The sequence below is a fragment of the Rattus rattus genome, chromosome 5 (assembly GCF_011064425.1).
Source record: "Rattus rattus isolate New Zealand chromosome 5, Rrattus_CSIRO_v1, whole genome shotgun sequence".
Taxonomy (NCBI): domain Eukaryota; kingdom Metazoa; phylum Chordata; class Mammalia; order Rodentia; family Muridae; genus Rattus; species Rattus rattus.
Window position 1 is genome coordinate 135,182,163 of NC_046158.1, and position 23,977 is coordinate 135,206,139.

At 51.0% G+C, this 23,977-nt stretch overlaps 2 protein-coding genes across 4 annotated transcripts in view; both read right to left on the bottom strand.

The window, feature by feature from the left end:
- Window positions 1-1,068: 1,068 nt before the first annotated feature.
- On the bottom strand, window positions 1,069-6,935 carry Fam83c (family with sequence similarity 83 member C). The gene is made up of 4 exons (XM_032904554.1): window positions 6,248-6,935; window positions 3,593-3,764; window positions 2,989-3,100; window positions 1,069-2,653 (listed from the first exon to the last, which is right to left on the bottom strand). The coding sequence occupies exons 1-4, from the start codon at window positions 6,854-6,856 to the stop codon at window positions 1,222-1,224; spliced, it is 2,325 nt and encodes a 774-aa protein (XP_032760445.1). The 5' UTR covers window positions 6,857-6,935; the 3' UTR covers window positions 1,069-1,221.
- Window positions 6,936-20,715: 13,780 nt separating this feature from the next.
- The window catches only part of LOC116902185 (ubiquinol-cytochrome-c reductase complex assembly factor 1), an 89,794-nt gene continuing 86,532 nt past the window's right edge, over window positions 20,716-23,977 (bottom strand). For all 3 annotated transcript variants that reach the window (XM_032904548.1, XM_032904551.1, XM_032904550.1), the window contains one exon: window positions 20,716-22,386. In XM_032904548.1, coding sequence (XP_032760439.1) covers window positions 22,252-22,386 — 135 coding nt within the window. In that variant the 3' untranslated portion in view covers window positions 20,716-22,251. The remainder of the gene's footprint in view (window positions 22,387-23,977) is intronic.

Here is a 23,977-nt window from a genome sequence, read left to right on the forward strand (position 1 = left end):
CTGTGCAAACAAAATACAGATTTAAAGCCAGGGGACAATAGACTGGCAGAGTCCCCTACCCTGTCATTTAGTCGGATCTTCCTCCAAATTAACCATCCAAGCTCTGGACTCCAGCTCCCATTCTAATAAAATGGTAAGAGTATCTTCTGTTCTCTTTGGCCTCTGTGGCGGAAGCGAGATGACAAAATGAGCATCATCCTTTGGAAGGCGTCACAATGAGACACACACCTTGGTGCTGCCTCTGCACCTAAGGCCACCACCTTCAGAAGTCGGCCTGTGGCGAATGTGGCTGCCCTACCAAGTATAACAGAAAGTCTAGCTGGAGCGCCAAGGCTAAGAGACGAAACACTACCGGGACTGGCGGTGAGGAACTTAAATTTGTCTGTCGCAGATTCAGACTCGGATTCCGTGATGGAGCGTCGCCGAGGAAGACGTTCATCTGGAGGATTTTCTATCAGTCATAAAAGAAATGTTCTGGTTTCAAAAGCTTTTGAAAAATGGGAAGAATAATACTCAATATATCTATAGGCCAACAAGCAGTCTATCTAGAGAAGATGGAGGATAGCAATAACTGTGTGAAGTGTCCAACCCCAGGGAGGGACAGAAAACATTTAGTAACTCTGCTGTATGTGAGTGGTGTGGTGTGGGTGTGGGTGTATGTGTGTATGTGGTGTGTATGCATGTCCGTGTGTGTGTGGTGTGTGTGCGTGTGGTGTGGTGTGTGTGCGTGTGCTTGTGTGTGGTGTGTGTGCATGTGTGTGTGTGGTGTATGCATGTGTATGTATGTGTGAGGTATATGTGTGATGTGTGTGCATCTATGATGTATGTGTGTGGTATATGTATGTGTGGTGTGGGCAGTGTGTGTGCATGTGTGTGTTGTGTGTGTGGTGTGGGTGGTGTGTGTGTGGTGGGTGGTGTGTGTGTGTGTGTTTGTTTGGGGTGTGTGTGTGTTGGTGTGTTGTTTGTGGGTGGTGTGGGTTGGTGTGGGGTGTTTGTGTTTGTGTGTGGTGTGGGCAGTGTGTGTGCATGTGTGTGTTGTGTGTGTGGTGTGGGTGGTGTGTGTGTGTGTGTGTGTGTGTGTGTGTGGGTGGGTGGTGTGTAAGAGTCTTGAGACCAGGGAGTATATGGCCTGGGCTGCTAGATGCCTCCTTTCTTTATGCAGCACTCCAGCTTCCTGTCAACTCTGGACGGAGGGAGGATCTGTCCCTTCGAGGAACAGAGCTAGGACTCAAAGCGACTTCTGAGCTGCTTGAATTTGGACTTGTTGTATTTGGTGATGAGGTCCAGTTTGCTGTGGCCCAAGGTCAGCCGTTTCTCAGGTGCAAACAGGTCATTGCCACTACCATTTTGTTGGCCACTTATGGGAGCTCCTGGGGTGCCCGACTCAGGTTTCTGCCTAGCACCCTGCAGTTGATGATACTTGGTGATAAGGTCCAGTTTGCTGTGGCCCAGGGTCAGTCGCTTCTCATCTGCAGAGCCTACTCCAGCCATGCGAACTGGGCTTGCTTCTGGGGGACAATTGGGTCCAGGTCCCTCACTCCTGAATGGGCCAAACTTGGTAATGAGGTCCAGTTGACTGTGGCCTAGCGTCTGCCGTCGGTCATCTACACTCGGCTTGCCAGGCCTGGCTGAAGAATGGGCATCAGGGGGTATTTTAGAGGCCTGGGGCTTGGGGTTCTGTGGCAGGAGGTCCAATGGGCCATGGCTATGGTTTAGGGACAGCTTCCTGTCCTCTGGACTCAGCTCACCAGGTCTGAGGGAACTTGACTCAGGAGCGCCCTGACCCTGGGACAGCAGATCTAGCTGGCTGTAGCTGTGACTCAGGGACAATCTCCTATCATCTAGAGCCTGCTCACCATGCTGAAGGGAACTCGAATTGGGGCTAACTCTAGAGCTGGGAACTCCTGCTTCTCCTGCTTTAGGGAAAGGGATGAGACGATCCAGGCGGTCATGGCTTTGACTCAGGGATACTTTCTTCTCATCCACTGTCTCTAGAGCTGTGCCAGGTACCCAACGGCCTCGTGGTAGGCAAGGGTCTTGACTTGCTGGGAGCCCATTCTCTGGAAGCCGGGACAGTGCTGGGACTCCCCTGGTAAAGTGAAGGAGAGGGCGGGAACTTGGAAGCAGAGGTGACCCCACTCCCAGGGTCAAGGGACTGGTACTGCTGTGGTTGAGGGCAGGCGAGGACTGGGACCACGGGGAGGATCCCAGTTTGCTGAGGTTGGCCCTATAGGGTCCAGGAGTAGAGATATGGTTCGGATCTGAAAGTTGACGGTACAGGGATGGCTGGGCACCAGCTTCATGGTGGGCAGGCCCTGGGGATGAGGACCCCATACCCATGTCACTGCAGCCACCACCTCCTGGTAGAGCGAGATAGGAAGAACGGGCCAGAAGAGGTGAGTGCTTGATGCTGCTGAGGCTGTTACTGGAGGGCGAGGAGCCGGTAGGGCTTGGAATTCCAGGTCCAAAAGCCAGAGTCACAGGGGGAGGACAAGGTACCTGGGAAATCAGTGGATCCTCATTGCCACAGAAGCCCTCCACAGGCTGTGACTCCGCATACAGACATCGGAACTCCCGATCAAAGTCTTCCACAATGTGGCCCCTCAGTTGCAGCACCATGCTGGTGTGGGCCTGGCTGCAAAGCCAAGTGAAGCTGGGGGGTTGAGGAGGGGTGGGGACAGAGGGTCAGAGTTAGGAAGGAGTCATAGCATGGAGTCCAAGGCTCGCCGGAGTCAAAGCTAGAGTCGGGTCAAGGATGAGGGTCTCTCTCTAAAGCCCTTCTATTTCCTGGGTGCAGTAGTTACTTTCTATGCCCAGGCAGTAAGTAAGTGGGCTCCTACCTATCTCTTTGCCCAGCATGGTGCCTAGCACACAGTAGGTGCTTCGTTTGAAGGGATCGATAGAAGAGATGCATCTTAAGATCCCAGATGCCCTTCCTAACTCGGTCATGGCCCAGCCCCCAGGCCCCTCTCCCTGCGACCTTCTCACCTGTAACTGCCTGCCACCACCTGCTCACAGTCAATGATGACAAACTTCTCCAGGGCCTGGCCGGTGAATCGGCGACCTGCCTTGCTGCAGCACGTGTCTCCACAGGTGCTCCCTTTTACGCATATTCTGGGCCAAGAGTAGAGGGAGTTTGGTGGGAGGGTGGCCTTAGGAAACTGGAGCTCAGGGCTGGAGAGATTGGCTCAGTAGTTAAGAGCACTCTTTCAGAGGACTCGAGTTCTAGTCCCGACTCTTTCTGTGAGGCAGCTCATAATTCCCTATACCACCAGGGTCTTCTGACACCTCTGGCCTTCGTGAGGTCACACCACATACACGTACCCATATTTAAGATAGTAAAAATAAATTGAAAGAAGAAAAAGGAGGAGGGGGAGGAGGAGGAGGAGGAGGAGGAGGAGGAAGAGGAGGAGGAGGAGGAGAAGGAGAAGGAGAAGGAGAAATGGCAGACAGGCCATGTCTGAAACCCAAAGCGTGTCCAGTCCCACACAGCTAAAAGAACCAAATGTCCCTAATGCTCACTGGCTGCCAACTGTGCCCTCTTGCCCTCCCAAACCCCTGTCTTTCCATGTTTGTAGCTCTCCGCCCATACTGACCACCAGGTGGCCCCCATTGAGGTCCATCTTATAACACATCTCCAGAAAGTACTTCAGATGCTCCTGAGCCAGAAGGAGGTAGACAGGGACTCCACGGCGGCTGGAAGCCTCCATAAGGTCACACAGGAGCTCCATGTCAGTGAAAACATCCATCACCACAGCCACCACCTGAAAGAGGAAGAGGAAATTCAACTCTAGGAAAAGTGTGGGGCTGAAAGCCACGATCCAATGCAAGACTAGAATCAGATTCTGATATATCTATGTCTATATCTATAGTCTCATTCTGTAACCAGCAATCCAAGCTGGCCTTCCCTGAGCTCACTCCTGTCTCAGCCCCCACGACTATTGGGATTTCAGGCATGTGCCATCGTGCATTCTTAGCGTGGCCACAGGAAGAATTGACTGTCTTAACCTGGTTGTTTGAATGCTTTGAGGGATTTTTCCTCTCTCTCTCCCTCTCTCTCTCTCTCTCTCTCTCTCTCTCTCTCTCTCTCTAAAAGATTTATTTACTAAGGTTACAGCGTTCTGCCTGAATGTATGTCTGCAGGCCAGAAGAGGGCACCAGATCTCATTACAGATGGTTATGAGCCACCCTGTGGTTGCTGGGATTTGAACCCAGGACCTCTGGAAGAGCAGACAGTGCCATCTCCCCAGCCCTTGAGGGATGCCTATGGACAGTGCCTGGCAACAGATTCTCAAAGATGCCTGTAGATCAACTATGTGAGCTAAAGCTCTGCTCTTTGGAGAATCGGAGAAGGCAGGGGTCAGAAGCAGACCCCCAGTTTCCAGGCTGGTTCCCCATATTCCTCATTGGCGCCAGCTTTGCTCTGGCCTAGGACAGCCTCTCCGAGATTCTCATACAAGGAAGAAAGCTGCGATCCAGTCCCGGGGATTCCCGGGTCTTTTGCCAAGCCTTGCTTTTGAAGCTGCAGAGGTCTGGTGTGCCAGCTTATCTTAACAGCCTCCTTTCGTCTACACTGAGTGGAGCCAAGCTTCCCACTCAGTTGAGGGCTGAGGCTTGTGCCTCCAATATACAGGGTATTTCTCATTCCCCCCGCTGTCCCTTCTTCCCATTGTGTCTACTGTGAGTTCTGTCCTATGAAGGAATGTGGGGGCAGGACACCACTGCAGCTTGGAGCCAAAAGGAAGTGGGTTCAAATACACAATCCTAGAAGCAGAGTCTTGGGGTCAGCTAGGGAGCCTCGGCTATGTGGGTTGCATCCCATAGTTACAAGGGATTAATGTAAAACTGCTGGACACACATCAGAAGCTCAGTTAACCATGCCTTTCCCCTTTCCTACTACCTCCTTAGCAAATGGAGAACCCTGGGTTAGCAAGCACTTCCAAGGTCACTCTGGGGATGAGTGTTGGCTCCACTGAGCCGGACTCTTAGCCCAGGGGCAGAAAGGTCTAATTGGTGGTGAGCAGGCAGGGTATTGGGGATGCTCTAATGTGCAGCATAGGTCTGGCCAGTGTGGGAGGAGCCGGAAGATCAAAGGGGGACAAGGATGACAACAGCAACAAACTCGCTAATTACCCCACTCTCGATGCCAATCAAACTCAGTCCTGCTGTGCCTAGGGCACAGGCAAACTTGCTAGCAAGGCCTTGGCGGTGCTGGTGGGAGCCTGGCTTTTCATCTCTGCGGCAGGAGTCTGCTCCTATCTCAAATCCTGCCAAGGGTTTTCATATCTAGTCCCTCATCTGGTAGGAGCCAGGGCTCCACCAGGAAAATGGTACTGCTATGGGGCTGGAGGCTTCCCAGGTGGGACTTCCCTTCCTAATGTCCCCAGAGCCAGCAGCATCCACTCCTTCATGAGGAAATAAGAACATAGTCCATGCCAAACCCATGTACCAGTGCCCATGGCCCTGCCTCAGACGTAGTTGCTGATGCAGCACAAGATATGCAGCAGGGGCTAAGGTGAGCTGTGCCCCAGTCAGAGCCCTCAGAGACCTTTCTCCCTCCCAGTTCCTTCTAGACCCTCGCTGGCTTCAGTTTCTTCCTTTGTAAGTCAAGGTTGTAGCTCAGATGTTCACCAGGGTTGAGTTCTTAGTCTGGGGTGGGGAGGGAGGAGTCATAAAGCTTTCTGAGGGCCAGAGAGATAGTTCAGTGGTTAAGAACACCACTGGCTTCTCTTCCAGAGGACCTAGGTTCGATTCCCAGCCCTCAAGGCAGCTCATAACAGTCTGTAATTCTAGTTCCAGGGGATTAGACGCTCTCCTCTGGCTGGCACTGACACCCGGCATGTGCATGGTGTACATATGCGCAAGGTAGCAAAACAGTCATGAACATAAAATAAAAATAATTCTTTAAAAACTTTTTGATATTCTAATAAAGGCAATAGACTCTCTCCCAAAGTAAGGATCCTTTCCAGTAACTCCACATGCACTTCCGGAGTGAAGGTCCTGAGCCCTTTGCCCTGCTCTCTGCTAAGCTAATGTTCATGAATGCCAAAGGGTACCAAGGAAAACAAAGCACCTGCCCATCCTCTGCCCCCTGGGGATCTAACAGAGGGCAGTAATTCTCTGATTACGCTTCTGTGTGGCTCAAAGCGCCCCCCCCCCGCCCCGGCCGCCGCCGCCGCCGCCCCGCCCCCGAGAGCCCACATCTGTGTCCACATCTATGAAATGAATGAAGAGCCAGGGCTCTTACCGTGTGTGCCTGGCTGAAGAGGAATCGCAGCAGGTCCTTGATGCTCTTGCCCTTGTCCCTTTGAAAATGAACCACCGCCTGAGTAGGACTGAAACCTGTGGCCTGTGGCACTTCGGGCCAGCCCAGGTCCAGGTCTGGGGGATCTAAGTCAGAAGCCATAGGGAAGTAGGTGCCTGAGGTAACTTCAGAGAGCATGCTGAGGCGGTCTTGGCCTAAGGTCTCTGACCCCTGGGCCTCGCTGAGCTCGGGAACCCCACGCACATGGCTGACCATGTAGTCCACGTCCAGGGCACTCAGGAAGGGCAGCTCCTGCTCTTCAGAGATGACCTGCAGGTAGGCAGCCTCGCCCCGTTCCAGGAGGGCGTCTGCCGCCAGTCTTGCAGCCTCACTGTGCTGGAGCACCAGGGGTGAGCTCTCCCTCCACCAAGGCCGCTTCAGCTCCTCCACCCGGCTCCGAAGGGGTCCTGCCATGCCCTGGGTCCCGGCTTGCACTATTCGGCTAAATGTGTGCATCCACCGAGAGCCCAACCCACACGAGGCTCCATGGCTTGCACCTGGGTTGGCTGCTATAAGGAAGAAGATACTGCTTCCAGCTTGGCAGCCCTGCATGTGCGGCAGGGCCCCCAAACTGTTGCCACCCTAAGTCTGAACCATGCTCCTCCCCATTGCCCCTGGCCTCCGGGAACCTGTCAGGTCAGTCCCACCCATCTGTCTATTGTTGGGACACGCCTGCTCAGGGAAGTGGCAGGGCCAGGCCCTTCGTGCAAACTGCTGGCTCTTCTCCAGCCTTCCCAGTATTCCAGGGGAATACAGCTACAGGCCTGCAACCCTGACCTTCAGCAACCTGCAGAGGTTAGCGCTCTCTCTCTCTCTCTCTCTCTCTCACACACACACACACACACACACACACACACACACACACACACACACCGGATGTTCGGGGGTCGGAGGATGCACACATCCACATACATATAGACCATGGTAGATGAATGACTCAAGACACACAAACAGATCTGCAAACAGACCAACAACTGAACAACATGCACAGGTGTCCACACATGCATTTTGATCAAAAGTTGTTGTAACCTAGCAAGCGCAAGGCCCTGGGTTCGGTCCCCAGCTCCGAAAAAAAAAAAAAAAGTTGTTGTAATCGAACCCAATGCTAACACAAAAACTGTCCATGAGCCTCAAACATACCATGTAGTAGAGCATATATATATATATATGCCTTGGTCCATAGACAGATAAGACCCCCCCAGTGAGGACAGAATGGCATAAGAACTGCCAGGAACGGGGCTGGGCATTTACAGTGGTAGAGCGCTTGCCTAGCAAGCTCAAGACCCTGGGTTCGGTCCCCAGCTCCCCAAAAAAAGAAAAGAAAAGAAAAAAAAAAGAACTGCCAGGAACATCAACCGTGTGTATCTCCCACCCGGACCCCTGCCCGTAACCAGCATGCCTCTCTCTACCACCATAACCAAGGTGTTCACAGCATCCTCAGTCCCTCCTCCAAAGAGTCCTCACTCTGACCCCCCAAGAATTGCCAGAAACTTAAAATGTACGTCTTCCACACTCTACCCACACTGAGTGTGTCAGAAGTTCTGAGACTCTGGGAGAGTCTGGAGCCTTTTTTTTTTTCTATTTTATTAATAAGAATTTTAATTGACATATATTCATTATACATGGTACTAGGTTTCGTAAAGACATTATTTCATTTAAATTGGAGCATCCCAGTTTTGTCAAGACAGAGTCTTGGGGCTGGAGGGTTGGCTCCGAGGTTAGGAACACTTGTTACTCTTGCAGAGGCTCGTTTCCCAGCTCCCATGCGGTGGCTCACAGCCATCTGCAACTCCCAATTCCAGGAGCTCTACCTAACGCCCTCTTACGAGCCCTGGCTAACCTTGATGTCACGATGTAGCCAGGGATTGACCACAGACTTCTGGTCCTCCATCCTCCACCTCCCCAGTGCTGGGATTACAGTGAACATCGCTATGCCCAGTTTCTAGAGTGCTGAGATTCTAACCCTGGCTTTGTTCGATGAACACTCTCCCCACGGGGCCACATCAGCAGCCATACTTGGAACTTGACATTTTAGCCAGTGCTGTAATGACTGCCTGTGCACCGAGTGGTGGGCTAAGGCAGCCAGCTGCATCTCCAGAACACTGAGCTCCCACGATGCTCTCAGTCTGGTAGGAGCCGGGCTCTGCTCCACTGGGGCAGACAGCAGACAGCTCAGCAAGCTCAGGAGGAAAACAGAGTAGGTGTCTGCCTCAGGATATGTGGGTCTCTCCTCTGAGAATGGGGAAGCAGCTTTGCTCCAAAGAAGGGGTCATCAGTGGGCAATTGCACATGGTGGTAGAGTGGGGGGAGGGGGAGTAGACTAGTTATCACCCTCCTGCAGAGGGGTGAGCTCTAATGAGGGTGTTCGGAAGTCAGGAGCCCCTAAAACTTTATACGAAAGACTCTGTCCAGTATGACTACATTTAGTTCATTTGGTTTCTGGTCAGGTCTAAAACACAGGCTCTTCTGAAAGAGATCTTGAGGGGGGAGAGGGATGAATGGAAAGGGCAGATAGGAGATGGGATAGAGAGGTCAGGGGCCCAGGGAACAGGGCGCCATTGACTATACAACTATTCCATCTCATCCCAGGCATGGGGGCAGAAACAGAGCACCGGGTCCTCTAAGGAGCCCTTCCCTGGGGGCGTTGGTAGGCACTAAAGTGGTAAGATGCTAGGTAAACAAAGTCAGACGTGGGAGGGTGATGACCTGTGGGGGCAGCAAGAGTAACAGAGCCCTCATTAGCACCTTATCTCTAGATTTGTTTGAGGGGAGAACCAGGACTCCCAGCGGCAGGCAGGCTGGTGAGCTGTCCGGCCCCTTATCATTGTCTCAGCAACATATTTTTAGTGCTATATCTTGTTTATTTCCTTTTAAATGTGTTTGTTTGTTTGTTTGCTGTGTGTATGTGCACACATGTACTCCATAGACCATACGTGGAAGCCAGAGGAGGACAACTTTCAGGAGACAGTTCTTGCCTTCTACTAGCTGGCTCCTGGGGACTGAACTCGGGTCATCGGGTTTGACGGCAGGCACCTTGGCCTGCTAAGCCATCTCGCTGGACCCTTGTTTAGTACGTTTTTGTTTGGCTAGTTTGGGTTCTGATTTTTTGAGACAGGGTTTCTCTGTGTAGTCCGGGCTGTCCTGGGACTTGCTCTGTAGACCAGGCAGGCCTCGAACTCACAGAGATCCACCTGCCTCTACCTCCTGAGTGCTGGGATCAAAGGTGTGTTATCGCCAACACCCAGCCTGTCTACTACTTCTAATTATGGTAAAAATGCACACGAGATTTTTCCATTGCCAACAGTGGACATCAATGGCATTAAGCACACCCACCACCATACCCATCTCAGGCCTCCCCGTCTTGCAAACCCCAGGCTCTGTCCACAAAACCGCATTCCCCATTTCTCCCCTCCATAGACCCTGCTCTATCTTTGGTCCCTATAAACTGCCTCAGGGACCTCTTTTAGGGGAGCCATGGCGCATGCATTTGTCTTTGTGTGAACGGCTTCTTTTCACTCAGCACAATGCCTTCGTTTCACCCCTGTTGTCACACTCGTGCTGCGTTATCTCATTGTGTGTATATCACATGCGAACATCTGTCCATTCACTAACAGATACTTAGGTTGTGTATACGTTTTTTTTTTTTTTGTTCTTTTTTTTTCGAGCTGGGGACCGAACCCAGGGCCTTGCGCTTCCTAGGCAAGCGCTCTACCACTGAGCTAAATCCCCAACCCCTACGTTTGTTTTTTTTTATAATTGAGCCATTTAAGCAACACAAGACTAGAAACTTGGCTCAGTGTCGTTCATTATATTCTGACTTTTTTGAGACAGGTAGCCCAGGCTGGCCTCAAACTTAACTGAGTATCTGAAGATCGCCTTCATTCCTGATCCTCCTTCCTCTGTTCCCCAAGGGCTGGGACTGCAGGCGCGCATCGCCATGGCTAGATTCTAATTTTGTAAGATTAAAATAAGAAAACCGGGGTTGGGGATTTAGCTCAGTGGTAGAGTGCTTGCCTAGGAAGCGCAAGGTCCTGGGTTCGGTCCCCAGCTCCGAAAAAAAAAAAAAAATAAGAAACCAAGGGCAGGTAAAGAGTATACATGCACACCTATGCAGAACCGTATCTGTGCATGGCTCTCTGTGTGTGCACACTGTAATGTCTCCAGGTTTATGTGTGTGTGTTGAAGTGTCTGCCTGAATGCTGCATGTGTACCTACTTTGCATGTCTGTGTGAAAATCTGTTTGGTTACTGAGTACCTGGGCAAGCGGGGTAGCCCTTGACTCCAATTTTGGACTACATGGAGTTTTGTTGTTGTTGTTATTGTTGTTGTTTGTTTGTTGCTGCTGCTGTTCTCTTTCTGTCTGTCTCTCTGTCTCTCTGTCTCTCTCTCTCTCTCTCTCTCTCTCTCTCTGTGTGTGTGTGTGTGTGTGTGTGTGTGTGTGTGTAGCTTAGTGCAAAGGGTCAGGGTGAGAAGGTGAAAGGAAAATGATCCCGAGAATCCCTGACACGCCAGTAATAATAGGATGTGACCCAAACCTAGGTCCCCAGGTTGTAAGACAGGCGCTCCTTCCCTTGGACCCAGTGAGTAAAGGGCAATGGGAGGGTAGACAGGTGGATGTTGGCCCTGGGACTTGGCCTTGAGGTGCTGGCCTAGGGTTATGAGAGCCACTTGACAGACCAAAGCTCAGCCTGTGGCTGCACTGTGTGTGGCACAGGCCCCTTAATGACTGTTATTAAGAGGAAGGAAAATATTTTCCTGTCCAGGGGGAGTGTCCGGCGCCTTCCTGGCAACGCTTGGCCTTCCTAGGGGCCATTTTAGTCTTGTCTGTCGTCTATCTCAAACCAAGTGGCGCCTGGGCAGGTGCCTGTCCTGTGGGGATGGGACAGAGGCTGGCTGTCGTATCACAATCTCAGGCTGCTAGCACTGTCACACGCCATCACCGTGGTCCTTCTGGATCAGGGAAGACAGGATTCTGGAGGAGGGGCAGTCAAGAGCCAGAGAGGCAAGGGGGACGATGGGGAAGGGTCCTGGAGGCTGTGTGGAGCAGCCTAGCGAGAATGAGGAGGGCTTGGCAGGTGCGGTATAGTGCACACTTTAATAATCCCAACACTCAGGAGGCTGAGTCAGGGCCGGGAGACTGAAATTAAGGCCAGCTGGACTACACAGACACGTCTCATCTCAAAAAGCGTGTATATACATATATATGCTGGGTGTGGTGGCACTCACCTTTAGTCCCAGGACTTGGGAGGCAGAGGCAAGCAGACATCTGTGAATTCAAGGCCTACGTAGTGAGACTCTCGCTCAAAAACAAGTAAATATGCACTCAGCTAACACAGAATGGCAAGCAAGCCATTCCAGGCCGGAAGAAGAAGGCCAGGATGCTCTGGAAGGAAGGTGGGGTCCGAGAAGCCTAGCAAGGGTCTGCGGGAAAGTCCCCAGAGCCACACCAGGAAGAATCCTGCGAGCCTCACAGAGGAAGTTGGGAAGATTCCAGAGCCAAATCCAAGGGTGCTCAGGAAGCCACCCCGTGTTTAAGAGTGGCCCAGTTAAGTGTGATTCATTCACAGAGCGCCACACGGGTCTGCAGAAGGTCACTAACTTTCCAGTTGTCCCATCCTGCAACCCCCAGGGGTTGAGACCTGGGGCTAGCCTACCAGGGGCCATGGTTGTGCCACTGAACTGAGTCAGAGCCACTGGTTGGAACAAGCACTCTACCTCTTAATAGGTGAGGTCACCTTCTGAGTCATGGGGACTTACTCTGTAAAATGAGGCCAGTGGAAGGTTAGAAGAAGTAAATCCGTGGCAACTGTCTGACAGAGTGGCCATTACTTCTCTAGGCCGGCTGAATTCCAGAGCGCTTCAGGCCACTGGAGGACAGGAGTCGGATGTTGGTCGGAATAGAGATGAGGCAGGGATGGAAGATTTCTGTCTAGTCAGTCTCTTGTAGATCCAAGACTGGCCCTGAAGGCTAAGATGGCTACCAGCAATGCCAGTGGAGTGTGGCTGACGGGTCCCACCAGTGCCTTTAGGATCTGGCCTAACATAGGAGGCCAAGCTCATCACTTCCTCTCTACGTGTGTGAGACTCTTCACATACCTCCCCGGCATGTGGGAAGGTTTTCCCCATGAAGAGTGACTGTGATGCTGTACGGGCTCATCTTAATCACCCACCTATCCTCACCAACCTCTAGTCCCATCCACCCATCTGATTCCACCCAATGATTCCACACAGTCCCCCTCTTGTTCCCACACCACTGTGCAGGAGGAGACATCTGAGAGGGCTGTCCTTCTTCAGCATCCTCATGGTCTCTTCCTTTCCTTCCTGAGGAAGAGAAATGGCTTGTTTGAAGATGGCTTGGGAAGGGGCTGAGCTCAGGTGTTCTTGGATTCATTCTCACACTCACACCTTCTCTCCTCTTCCTTCTCTTTCTCTTCTTCCTCCTCCTCCTCCCCTGCCCTGCCCTGCCTTAGGGAAACAGCCTGTTCTGTATATACCTACTCTTTATTAACTCTTAAAGGAACCTTGCTCTGCAGGGAGGAACTCTGTCCTGTTGTGGATGTTTAGTTCTGTGGGAATACTAGAGTCTGTTTGATGCTCATCAGAGACACTAGTAAAGGTACCATTTTTTTTATCTCTATTAACTTGGATATTTCTGTTGTGGTTTGCCTTGGAGTTCTCTCTGAATTTGTAAAATAAAGGCAAGAGCTCAAGATTTGGGCAGAGGGAGGAGTCGGGAGCGAGAGGGGAGGAGTCAGGAGAGGGGAGGAGTCAGGAGGGGGAGGAGTCAGGGGAGGAGAAAGGAAAGAAGGGAGGAGAGAGTTGGGAGAAGGAGAAGCTGGAGACCTGGCAAATAAAAGGTGCAAGGGATGAGGGATTTGGGAGCTAGGAATAGGACAGTGTAGGTTGGATCTGCCCAATCTAGACGCTAGATTGTTTTCATATTAATTGAGTTGTGTTTACTGTCGGGTTGGAGAGGAAACTGCAACAAACTGCAACATATTTCTTATTTACATTTTGATTGTTATTCCCTTTCCGGGTTTCCAGGCCAACATCCCCCTAACCCCTCCCCCTCCCCTTCTATATGGGTGTTCCCCTCCTCATCCTCCCCCATTACCGCCCTCCCCCCAACAATCCCGTTCACTGGGGGTTCAGTCTTGGCAGGGCCAAGGGCTTCCCCTTCCACTGGTGCTCTTACTAGGCTATTCATTGTAAAGCTACCATTTTTATGTTCATCTGCCTGGTGTCTTATTTCCGGCTCCATTTTGAATTTGCAAGGAGGAAGAAACATTATCTACTGAGCCTTACGACCCCCGTTACAGGTGCAGTCACCTCTCCTTATCCCTCCCTTCCCCTTTCCCTCAATCCAGTCTTCCCAAGATGGATTCAGTGTCCACTTTCAGCTAGTGCTGGGGCAGAGGGTTCCCAAAGATGAGTGAGAGCGTGCGTGCGTCTGCCCTGGAAAAGCTCACAGGTGAGTAAGGAAGATAGACTCATAAATAATTATAAACCAAGGATTAGACCAATGTATAAACCACAGGGCTTAGTGTCTATGACCTATTCTGGAGCTTTAGAGAAACCAGGCTCTCTGGAACTTTTCTTACTCTCCTCTCCACGTTCTGGAAAGGGGCTTTTGATATGGGCAGATTCTGGGTCCTAGTCTCACCAACTATGGCTCAAAGAGGTCCCCAGAAAGCCTTTGCTGGATTAGTACGGGAGCAGATGTGAACGAGGAGAATCATAGGTCTGAGCTCTGTATACTCCTTTCTAAGACCGAATTCTATGGAAGGGGCAGGCAAGGCATGAAGGGCATAGTTGGGAGACGGGGAGAGGCTGGTGGTTAGCGGTAACAGCGGGTGTGCGTGCATGCGTGCGTGCGTGCGTGCGTGCGTGTGTATGGGAGTGCTACTGCCAAGGGAAGAGCTGAGACCATTTACAGCTGTCTCTTTTCTTCCCAGTAAACCATTAGCTCCCTTCCCAAACTACTTCTTCTGAATGGCGGAGAAATTCTAGATTCGTTGAGCATCAGTAACAGCTGGCCTGTGTTCTTCTCCTTTCTCTTCCGGGCTTCTCTCTTCAGGAATCCCCCTCCCATTTGTCTTTGCAATTTTTCCTCTTAAGAAAGAGTTCAAGGGGGCTGGAGAGATGGCTCAGTGGTTAAGAGCACTGGCTGCTCTTCCTAAAGGTCCTGAGTTCAATTCCCAGCAATCGCATGGTGGTTCACAACCAGCTATAATGGAATTTGATTCCCGCTTCTGATGTGAACGAAGACAGAGTGTTTATATGCAAACTCATGAATAAACATTTTTTTTCTAAAGGATAAAGACTCAAGCTAGGTGGTGGTGCACACTCTTAATCCTAGCACTCGGGAGGCAGAAGCAGGTGGATCTCTGTAAGTTTGAAGCCAGCCTGGTCTAAGTAGCAAATCCTAAGCCATCCTGGGCTATCCAGTAAAACTCTGCTGAAAAGGACGATGGGCTAAGAGATGGCTTAATGATTACAAACACTGGCTGCTCTTCCGGAGGACTGAGATTCATGGCAGTGCCATCATAATGGCTCACAACCATCTGTAATGCTAGCTCCAGGAGATCCAACACCTTCTGGCTTCAGGCACCAGGCACATGACTAGCCCCCTAGCCAGGATTCTCCCAATCCCATCCTTGGAGACCTCCCTGGGCTCCCTGACTGGAAGTCAGTCTAGGACCCAGAACCTGCCCAGAACTCACCTCAAACTCAGATACACACAGAATGAACCTTTTGGCGGTTGGGGGGATGGGTAAGAAAGGGTTCTTTTCACCTCGCCAGGGCCAGGTCTTGTTTGAGAAGGCAGATTTCTATGTTTGATAGGGATTAATGACAAGAGTCTTTAACATTCAAGGAAAATCCTTACTATTCAACTAAATGCAATGTCATCTCAGCTTACACCTCGAAAGGCTCAAATGCTGTTCTCTTGTGCTGCCGTTACCTCACGCAGTCTGCATTCTCTTAATGACCAATTGTGTTCCTAGAATATTCCAAAGCCCTTAAACCTCCCCCAGCTTACTCTCTGGTCCCTTCTAGAGGCTCTGTTCATTCCCCCAGTCTCCTCTTTAGATTCCACCTTCCATATCCCTTCTTGCTCTTCCTACACCTCTTCAAAGAGCTGTCACCTCTGCCCCGGTCTCACCCCACCCACCCTTCCCCTTCCCCTGGGGAACCCATTCACTTTTTTTTTTTTTTTTTTTTTTTTTTTTTTTTTTTTTTTTTTTTTTGTTCTTTTTTTTTTTGAGCTGGGGACCAACCCAGGGCCTTGCGCCCTAGGTAAGCGCTCTACCGCTGAGCTAAATCCCCAGCCCCCTCACTTTCATGATTACGTGTCTTCTCTATACTCGGGACAGGCTAATCATCCTCACCTTTTTTTTTTTATTGAGACAGGGTCTTTTTCTCTGACTGTGCGGTCCTGGAACTTACCGCGCAGACCAGGCTTGCTTCAAACTCAGAGATCTGCTTGCCTCTGCCTCTCGAGTGCTGAAACTAAAGGCATGTGCCACCACACCGGGCAGCCCACTCATCTCAAGGTCTAGTCCTCCCTTCCCCAGAGCCTCTCTCCTGCCTGAGTCTGGCTCCTACCTAGATCCCCAGCTACCCTAAAATGTATGAAGGGTAATTAGGTAGGGCCCAGACTACATGCTCAGCGGATCCCACCATTTTCCTATTGCACAGTGGGGTGGTGATCCCTGACACCCCTCAGAGTGCTGTGAACATCGTGTGGAAAAAACCCAACCAAGAGGAGGCTTTCCCAGACAGCAGCAGGGTTGCAGCAGCAGGTCCTGGTGAGTATTCTCTGAAATGTCCCTTTGAATCTTCTCTGCCATTCCCAGGACCAGAGTGTAGATGGGCAGCCCTTCCTGGCCTAGGCTCACTCGTCTTGTCCCCGTCCTGCCTCTCTGCTTCTGTCAAGCTGCAATCCTTACCGAGAAAGTGGGGCAAGGGGTAGCTTACTGCTGCCACTCAGACGATGCATTATCCGGTCTCTTCCAGAGCAGGTAGCCCTCTTCTGCAACTTTTCTCTCCCTTTCCCTTAGCAGCTAAGGCCACAGGTCCACCAGAGCCTCAGGAACTTCCTGCCCCATGCCTTTGCCTGAGCAGCCCCTCACTTCCTGGTTGTCCATTCTTTCTATCCTAACTGCGCCTGCCCTGGATTTTCTGACCATACAAGCTCATGAAGCTCAAATGCTTTAACTTTTAAATAGTGTGTGGTGTGTGTGTGTGTGTGTGTGTGTGTGTGTGTGTGTGTGTGTGTGAATCCCCCGTGTGTGCAAGTGATCTCCTCACAGGCAGAAGATGGCATTAAGCTTCTTGGAATTGGAGTTCGCTGCCCAATGTAGATAGACACTAGGAACCAAACCTAGGTCCCCTGAAAGAGCAGTAAAGAGCGCTTAACTAATGTGGCATCTCTCTAGCCCCTTTCATGAGTCTGTGTGTGATATTTGTTTGAGACGGGATTTCTCTATACAGCCCCTGGCTGACCTGGAACACTATGTAGACCAGGCTAGCCCCAAACTCTAGAGTTGTACCTGCCTCTCTGCCTTTTGAGTGCTGGGTCCTACAGGAGTACACCGTGCTCTGCCCGTCTTTTCACGTAACCACAAATAACTGCCTCATCTACAGCTTTCTAGAAGGACAGCAGACGGCTGGAGTGCCGGCCACAAGACCCTGTGGGCGGGATAAACTTGGGCCTTTCCAAGCTTCTGACTGACACCTCTCCGAGCAGTAGGTGGGATAACAGGTGACAGATGTGTCTGACACAGAACAGAAATTAAGTGTGATTTTTAAGTTTTATTGTCCACATCACTGGACAAATGTTTCTCATTTGAAAACCTCTAAGGAAAGCACTATCTTCTGATGCACCGGAAGATGCTTTTTGTGTGACAGGAACTTCATGACCTCGAAGTGGTCGCCCTTCCATCTTTGACTGTGGGGAAGCTCCTGGCTGTGTCTTTTATGCAACTGCAGATCTCCACACTGACCGGAGGAAGGTGGTGTGGTCTAGGGATAGGGCCGGGTCCTGCAGCCACAAGGTAGGGGGTGGAGCCATCCTGGGTAACTCTCTAGGCCTCCTTAGCCTCAAATGGCTTCACTTGTGGTAAAAATGCTTACAAGGGGCTGGAGAGATGGCTCAGTGGTTAAGAGCACTGACTGCTCTTCCAGAGGTCCTGAGTTCAAATCCCAGCAACCACATGGTGGCTCACAACCATCTGTAATGAAATCTGATGCCCTCTTCTGGTGTGTCTGAAGACAGCTACAGTGTACTTATATAGAATAAATAAATAAATCTTAAAAAAAAAATGCTTACGAGGATGTCCGCCATGTTGCTAGGAGAATGTACTTACAAATTTAATAAGTAAAAAACCAAAACCCAGCCAACCAAAACCATGTGAGTGTTGGTGATTAGCAGCCTAGGCTAGTCTCTTTTAGTGGGAAATGTCCCAAATAGGGTTTCTTTTTAAAATTGCATTCACATACATCTATAGTGTTTTGGTTCTCTCTCTCTCTCTCTCTCTCTCTCTCTCTCTCTCTCTCTCTCTCTCTCTCTCTCTCTCTGACAAGTCCCCTTCTGTTTTCATGTCTTTGGTGTTTTGAGACCCAGTGAGTTTGTTAGAGTTACTTGCATGAGCCTGGGTGTGGGCTTATTTACTGGGACATGGACAAGCAGTGTCTACCCTACTGTCAGAAATGCTTCTCTTTTCCGCACAAACCAGTCTCTCAGGAAGGGACTGGGCCTGAAGAGCCCCATCTCCATCCATGATGGGGTCTTGCTGGGCCCCATCTTGTTCTGGTCGGTAGCATCAGATGCTGGGAGTCCCTGAGTGCAATGGCCAGGTCGTGTCTAGCAGACAGCATTTCCCAGCATCCCAGCTCTTCTATTTCCTCTGTTCCCCTTCCGTGATATTCCCCAAGCCTTGGGAAAGAGAGTTGAAATAGCTGTCCCATTAAAAATTTTAATTTTAGGGGTTGGGGATTTAGCTCAGTGGTAGAGCGCTTGCCTAGGAAGTGCAAGGCCCTGGGTTCGGTCCCCAGCTCCGAAAAAAAAGAACCAAAAAAAAAAAATTTTTTTTTTAATTTTATGCACATGTGTGTTTTGCCTACATCTGAGTACTACATACAAGCCTGGTGTCTGCAGAGGCCGGAGAGGCACTGGATCCCCTGGGAGTGGATTACTGATGGCTGTGATCTGCCATGAGCACTGGGAATCAAATCAGGTCCAGTGGAAGAGCAGTCAGTGGCATCTTTCTGGCCCTTAGATGTTCCCTGAGTACTCTGTATTCTGACCACTTATGAGCCTTGGCACTGACCTCTGCTCACTGCAGAGAGTAGCTTCCCTGACCAAGGCTGTGAGCAGTACTAATCAATGGGTGTAAACTAGGTATTCAGAGGACAGTTGACACCATGGTCACTTAGCAAACCAACATCAAGGCTCACCCTCAGGCCTATGACCTCAGTCATGGGCTTTCGACCAGACACAGACTGGTTAGAACCAGGCACAGACTCACTCTCATGGGTCTCAAATCCCATCAGAAAGCAGTTGATTACCCTTGTGACAGCCATGCCACCGCTGCACAGGCGGGGACACCTTGCCTGGCATTGTAGCTTACAGGATTCACAGCTGGGTAGGAAGGCTGACTTCTCTCCCTGACTGGTCCGCACGGCGGCACCTTCCACACAACGGACGCTCGCCTCCAGGAAGGATGCTGCCAGCTCGGCTCTAACTTGCTTTCTCTATGTCCTGTAACTGAAGTGTTCGCTGGCTTTAGCAGTGAGGTCGTCCGTGCAGTTCTAAAGGACAACCAAGAGCAAGAGCAATGGCAACCATGCATGGTCTTGGGGACGCTGGGTAGGATTTCAAGTGTAATCATTTTCCCTCTTTCCTTGCAATATTTGCACTTTATTTTCAAATTTTGCTTCAGAATTTCCTTTCACTCACTTATTCACATTCAGTTGTGTGTGTGTATGTATGTGTATTGTGTATGTGTGTGTATTGTGTATGTGTGTGTGTTGTGTATGTGTGTTGTGTATGTGTGTGTGTGTTGTGTGTATGTGTTGTGTGGTGTGTGTGTGTGTGTGTGTGTGTGTGTGGTGACCTATGCCACGGAGAGCCGAGGTCAGAAGTCAGTTTGCAGGGCTCGGTTCTCTCCTACCATGTGGGGTCCCAGCAATGTAAGCAGGGTCGTTGGGTTCAGCAGTTTCTACCCACTGAGTCACCCCATGGCCCTTTCTTTTATTGAGATAGACAGGGTTTCACGCTGTGGCTCAGGACAACCGTGCCTCAGCCATGCCCGGCTTTTTAAATAATGGTGTGTCTTAACTTATTGTATCACAAGGACAAAAATCATTCCCAAAGAGCAGTCTTCCAGGGAAGAGCGAGCCCCCCCCCTCCACTCGTCTGTCTAACCCTTTTCTTTTTTTTTTAAATTAAAAAAGTGTTTGCATGGGGCCTTTGGGTTTGGAATTGCTTGATACTGTAGCATCACTGCTAAATAAGTGCAGCTGAGGCTAGCCCAGCGGGGCCCTTTTGGTTGGGCTAGCACTGACAGCCAGTGGCTCAGCTGTCCGTTCACTCTCAGTTAGGAACCGAGGTGCACGTAGGCACTGCACGGCAGTGCACAGTGAGTGACCTCCCAACTCGGCAGCCACTCTGTGCGACTGCAGCCAACATCATCGATCACAGTCCGGAAGGAGGGTGAGACAAAAACCACCTCAGTGTTTTTGAGAGGTGCCAAGTTTAGAGAGGACACCATCAAGAGCACCCTGGAAGCCTGCAGGGGTCTGGGGGAGAGGGGCAGGGAGGTGATACTCGAGAGGGTTAAGATTTCTTTAGTCAGGACAAGAGGTCCACGTACAGGAGAGAGTGGGGTCCCTTCAGATAACCCCAAGCGACTCAGGGTGCTCAGGGGAGAGATGGATGAGACCTGTAAAGCAGGCCGGGATGAGTGGGAGTCAACCAAACAGCCTGTGGCCTATTGAGTACCTGAGTTTTATCTTGAAGATGAGAGGGCCCAGTGTGGCAACCGACGCAGGTGTTGGTGAATGAGGAGCTTTGTGGAGAGTTGCTGGATCCTAGCACTGAATGCTGTGGATATAATCTATGCACAGGGACTCAGCTAGGCTTTGTGTGAACTCAGAACCTAAGGAAGGTGGGCAAGGGTACCGGCATGGTCGCAAATGACCTTTAAAGTTGCGAGCAAACTTTGAGGTTCCAGAACAGGAAAGCAAGCCCAGTAGCTAAGCTGGTGCTGCGGGCTGGGATCTGTGGCTAGGGAGCTGCCCTGGGCAGCAAATGGGTTAACGCTCAAATAACTTTTATATATGAATTAATGTGCAGAGTTAGGAGCCAAAATCTGTTCCATTAATTTTTCCATCCATTCCAGGAGCAGTTAGGTACACACAGTAAAGTTTATTTTGGTGCATGGCATACCTCAGTCCATTAAAAATAAATTAATCAGCAAATCCCTGCCTGGCTCGCCTCTGGTTTATGTAAATAGTGCCCAGATGTAATGAGTTACAAGGTGCTATTATCTCATACCCACAGAGGACGCCTCACTCCAGAGCCCCGCTTGCAACAAAAGCATCTTAAATAAACTGAGAAGGCGGCTTGATTTGTAATGTTTTCACAGAAGTGGCGCATACCTCACAGTATAGGGTTTCTTCATATGACTCATTTTATAGCAAGTTCAATGAAGGAAGCTGGGTGGGGGAAGGGAGGGGCGAGACGGTCCCCACCCCCATTCCTCAATTTCAGAAAACCTTCCAAGAGATGAGCCAGACTCAGAGAAGAGAGAACAGACCCTCACGTGCCCAGAGAGACCAGGCCCCTCACGTGCCCAGATCCAGCTCCCACTACAGCACATGCTTTAGCAGTTGGGGAGGGGGTAGACGCTAGGCTGTGGTGGCTTGCGATGGTACCAACATGCCAGGAGAATGTTCTCTTTACCACACTATCTCATGTGAAGGGGGGCCAAGTGAGGAAAGAGAGTGTGTTCCCTCTGCAGTTCACCGTGGGTGACAAAGGGACTTTTGTTCTTTCTAAATGACTTAGGATGTGACAAGCCCCTTGGTCCTCAGAGACCTCCTGGATCCCAGAGAACATGCCCGGCAGACTGTGCCTTGCCTAGACAGTGGCTCCTCTTGTGACCTGGAGACAGGAGCAGCAGGGAGCCCCTGACCTCCTCTCTTCCTCTTGCTGCCTCTAGCTGAGCTGGAGTTATTTCCTGAGACTGGAGAATCCAGTCTCACCTACGCCTTTCTTTTCTCTTGGTTTTTCAAGATAAGGTTCCTCTCCGTAACTCTGGCTGCCCTGACATTCACTCTGTAGACCAGGCTGGCCTAGAACGCAGAGCATCACCTGCCTCTGCCTCCCAAGTGCTTGGATTAAAGGCATGAGCCACTATACTGGGCTTTACCTATGTTTCTAAGAGACCTTGGAACAAAGAAAAACCATGGCAGAAATAAATCTCTCTTTTTAATGGCTCCTTCAACCCCATGGCTCACAGATGGGGAACAGTATATGGTTACCTGCATTGACTTAGGGACATTACAAACTGCTCCAGGCACAGGGGGCCCTGGGTGAAGGCACCCCCTTTTTAACCTACCCATCCCTTCCTCAGCCTTCAGATAAAGCTCTCAGTCACGTGTGCTGCTGAAGGGGTGTGGGAAGTGTGCTTGGGACTTCTCTTGAGGGAGGGAACGTATCAGAAGAGCAAGAGGATCGATCTCCCAGCAGCACCCCCACCAGATCAGACTCTTGGGCTCAGGAAGGAGAAACTCAGCACAAATGGACCGAGTGTTCAACAGGTGCTGTTCAAAAGTCAGTCCAGGCCGCCTTCTTCAGGGTCCTGGGGCAAACAGGCACTTCTTCCATGGAGGTTCCTCAGAGCCAGCCGGGTGGCTGGCTGTCCAGAGGGACCAGTCTGTCAAAGACCTTCATCATTGTAAGTAGGAGCATGGGGCTTCAAGATGCTTTGTGGATTCTTCTCCACCAGAGGGCGCCATCTCACTTCCCCTGTCAGCAGCAGATCCTCCCCGTTCATGGAGTCCAGGTATTGCATCTGCAAGTAGAGAGGGCACGGAACAGAGGATAGGTGCTCACTTGAGGGAGATACAGCCTCCCCAAGGAGAAGAGAGGGACAAAGGTGATGGTGGGGGTTATCTGACTGTCCAGATCCAAGGTTACTACATAAAAAAGACTTGGAGAAATAATTACCCAGGGCAGCGGTTCTCAACCTCTGGGCCACGATCCCTTTGGGATCAAATGATCCTTTTGCAGAGGTCGCATATCAGACATCCTACATATCAGCATGTCAGATATTTACACTATGATTCTTAACAGTATCAAAATTACAGTGATGAAATAACAAGGAAGTAATTTTATGGTTGGGGTCACCACAACATGAGGGACTCTGGTATTAAAGGGTCACAGCATTAGGAAGGTTGAGAACTACTGGCCTAGTGACTCGCACTGTCACACATCTCCGCTCCACCCACTCCAGATGAGGGACATTAACCACGGCTCCACCCCCATCACAAAGTTCTTGAAGGCCAGGAGTTAGAGCGAATGACTGTTCTCCCTGCCCTCCCCTGGTGGCACTGCACCGAGAGCAGCTGGAAATGTGTGTCTCATGGGGACCGGGGGGAGAAACAGCAAGGTGTATGCAAAACACCGCATGCCAGCTGGTTTTCTAGTGTCTGTGACTCCACTGTCCTTTAGTAGCCCTGTGGCCGCCCGGTGGGCTCAGTTTGCCTGGCCCCATTGGGCAGGCTCCCTTACAGAAGAGGAAGGAAGACTGGGGGCGTCATCTTAGGTCTTGGATTGTCCCCTCTTCAAAGAGCTCACTGCTCCTGTCGCGTCTTACGATGCCTCTCGAACTTAGCCCCAGTCTCACCCGAGAGGTCCAGGTTTGCCAGGGATGCAGCTCAACTGAAACGGAGCCCACGCCTCTTTCTGGCTCCTCTGCTCCTCCCTCCAATGCCACCATTTTGCCTTCCTCACAGGAGGTTAGCCTCGACATAACTGCAGATTGCTTATCAAACAGTAGCAGGTGTGCAGCACCAGAGACTGCTCAAGACAGCTTCCTGGGCTGCCATGACACTTCTCTCCTTGGTCTTCCCCGGCACCCTCCTGAACCTGATTGGCTGCCTGTGACCTGTCTGGCTCCTGGAGGGGAGGACTGACACAGCAGGTCCTCAAGGCATGGCCGAACTGGGTCCCCATCAATAGCTCCTTGCTTTCTTAGGGCCCCTACTGCCCACTTCTAATGGTTCCAAGTGAGACTATTCACAAAGACATTAGTTATGGCGAACTCTTCCTTCTGGGCCCCTGGGAAGGTCCTAGCTGTCATGGCCTTTGGCACAAACCCACCAGGCCAAATGGGAAAATTGGGTGGGTCTCTCAAAAAAAAAAAGTATTTACTTTGCCAATTTCAATCCCTGTCCGAGAGTGAGGCTCTCCAGCCGGAAGTACCTTCTCCCTGGCTTTGGCAGATCTCAAGAACTGTCTTGACTTCGGGAGTTCCCTACCATCTGTCTGTCAACAGCTTCTGCACGCCAGCCTTTCTGCAGGCAACTAGCTGGTCCTATTTGCCCTGTCCGCTCTAGAGCTGGGGTCTAGCCTTCCCTTTCCTGGCTGTTGGAGGCTAGCAA

Bases quoted from the DNA above. Each gene is read 5' to 3' on its own strand.
- Fam83c (XM_032904554.1), bottom strand. From the start codon at position 6,856: ATGCAGGGCTGCCAAGCTGGAAGCAGTATCTTCTTCCTTATAGCAGCC. The intron at 3,101-3,592 runs GTATGGGCGGAG...TATGCGTAAAAG, and splicing joins TGGGGGCCACCTGGTGGTCA to GGAGCACCTGTGGAGACACG. The intron at 2,654-2,988 runs GTGAGAAGGTCG...TCAACCCCCCAG, and splicing joins GTGGTGGCAGGCAGTTACAG to CTTCACTTGGCTTTGCAGCC.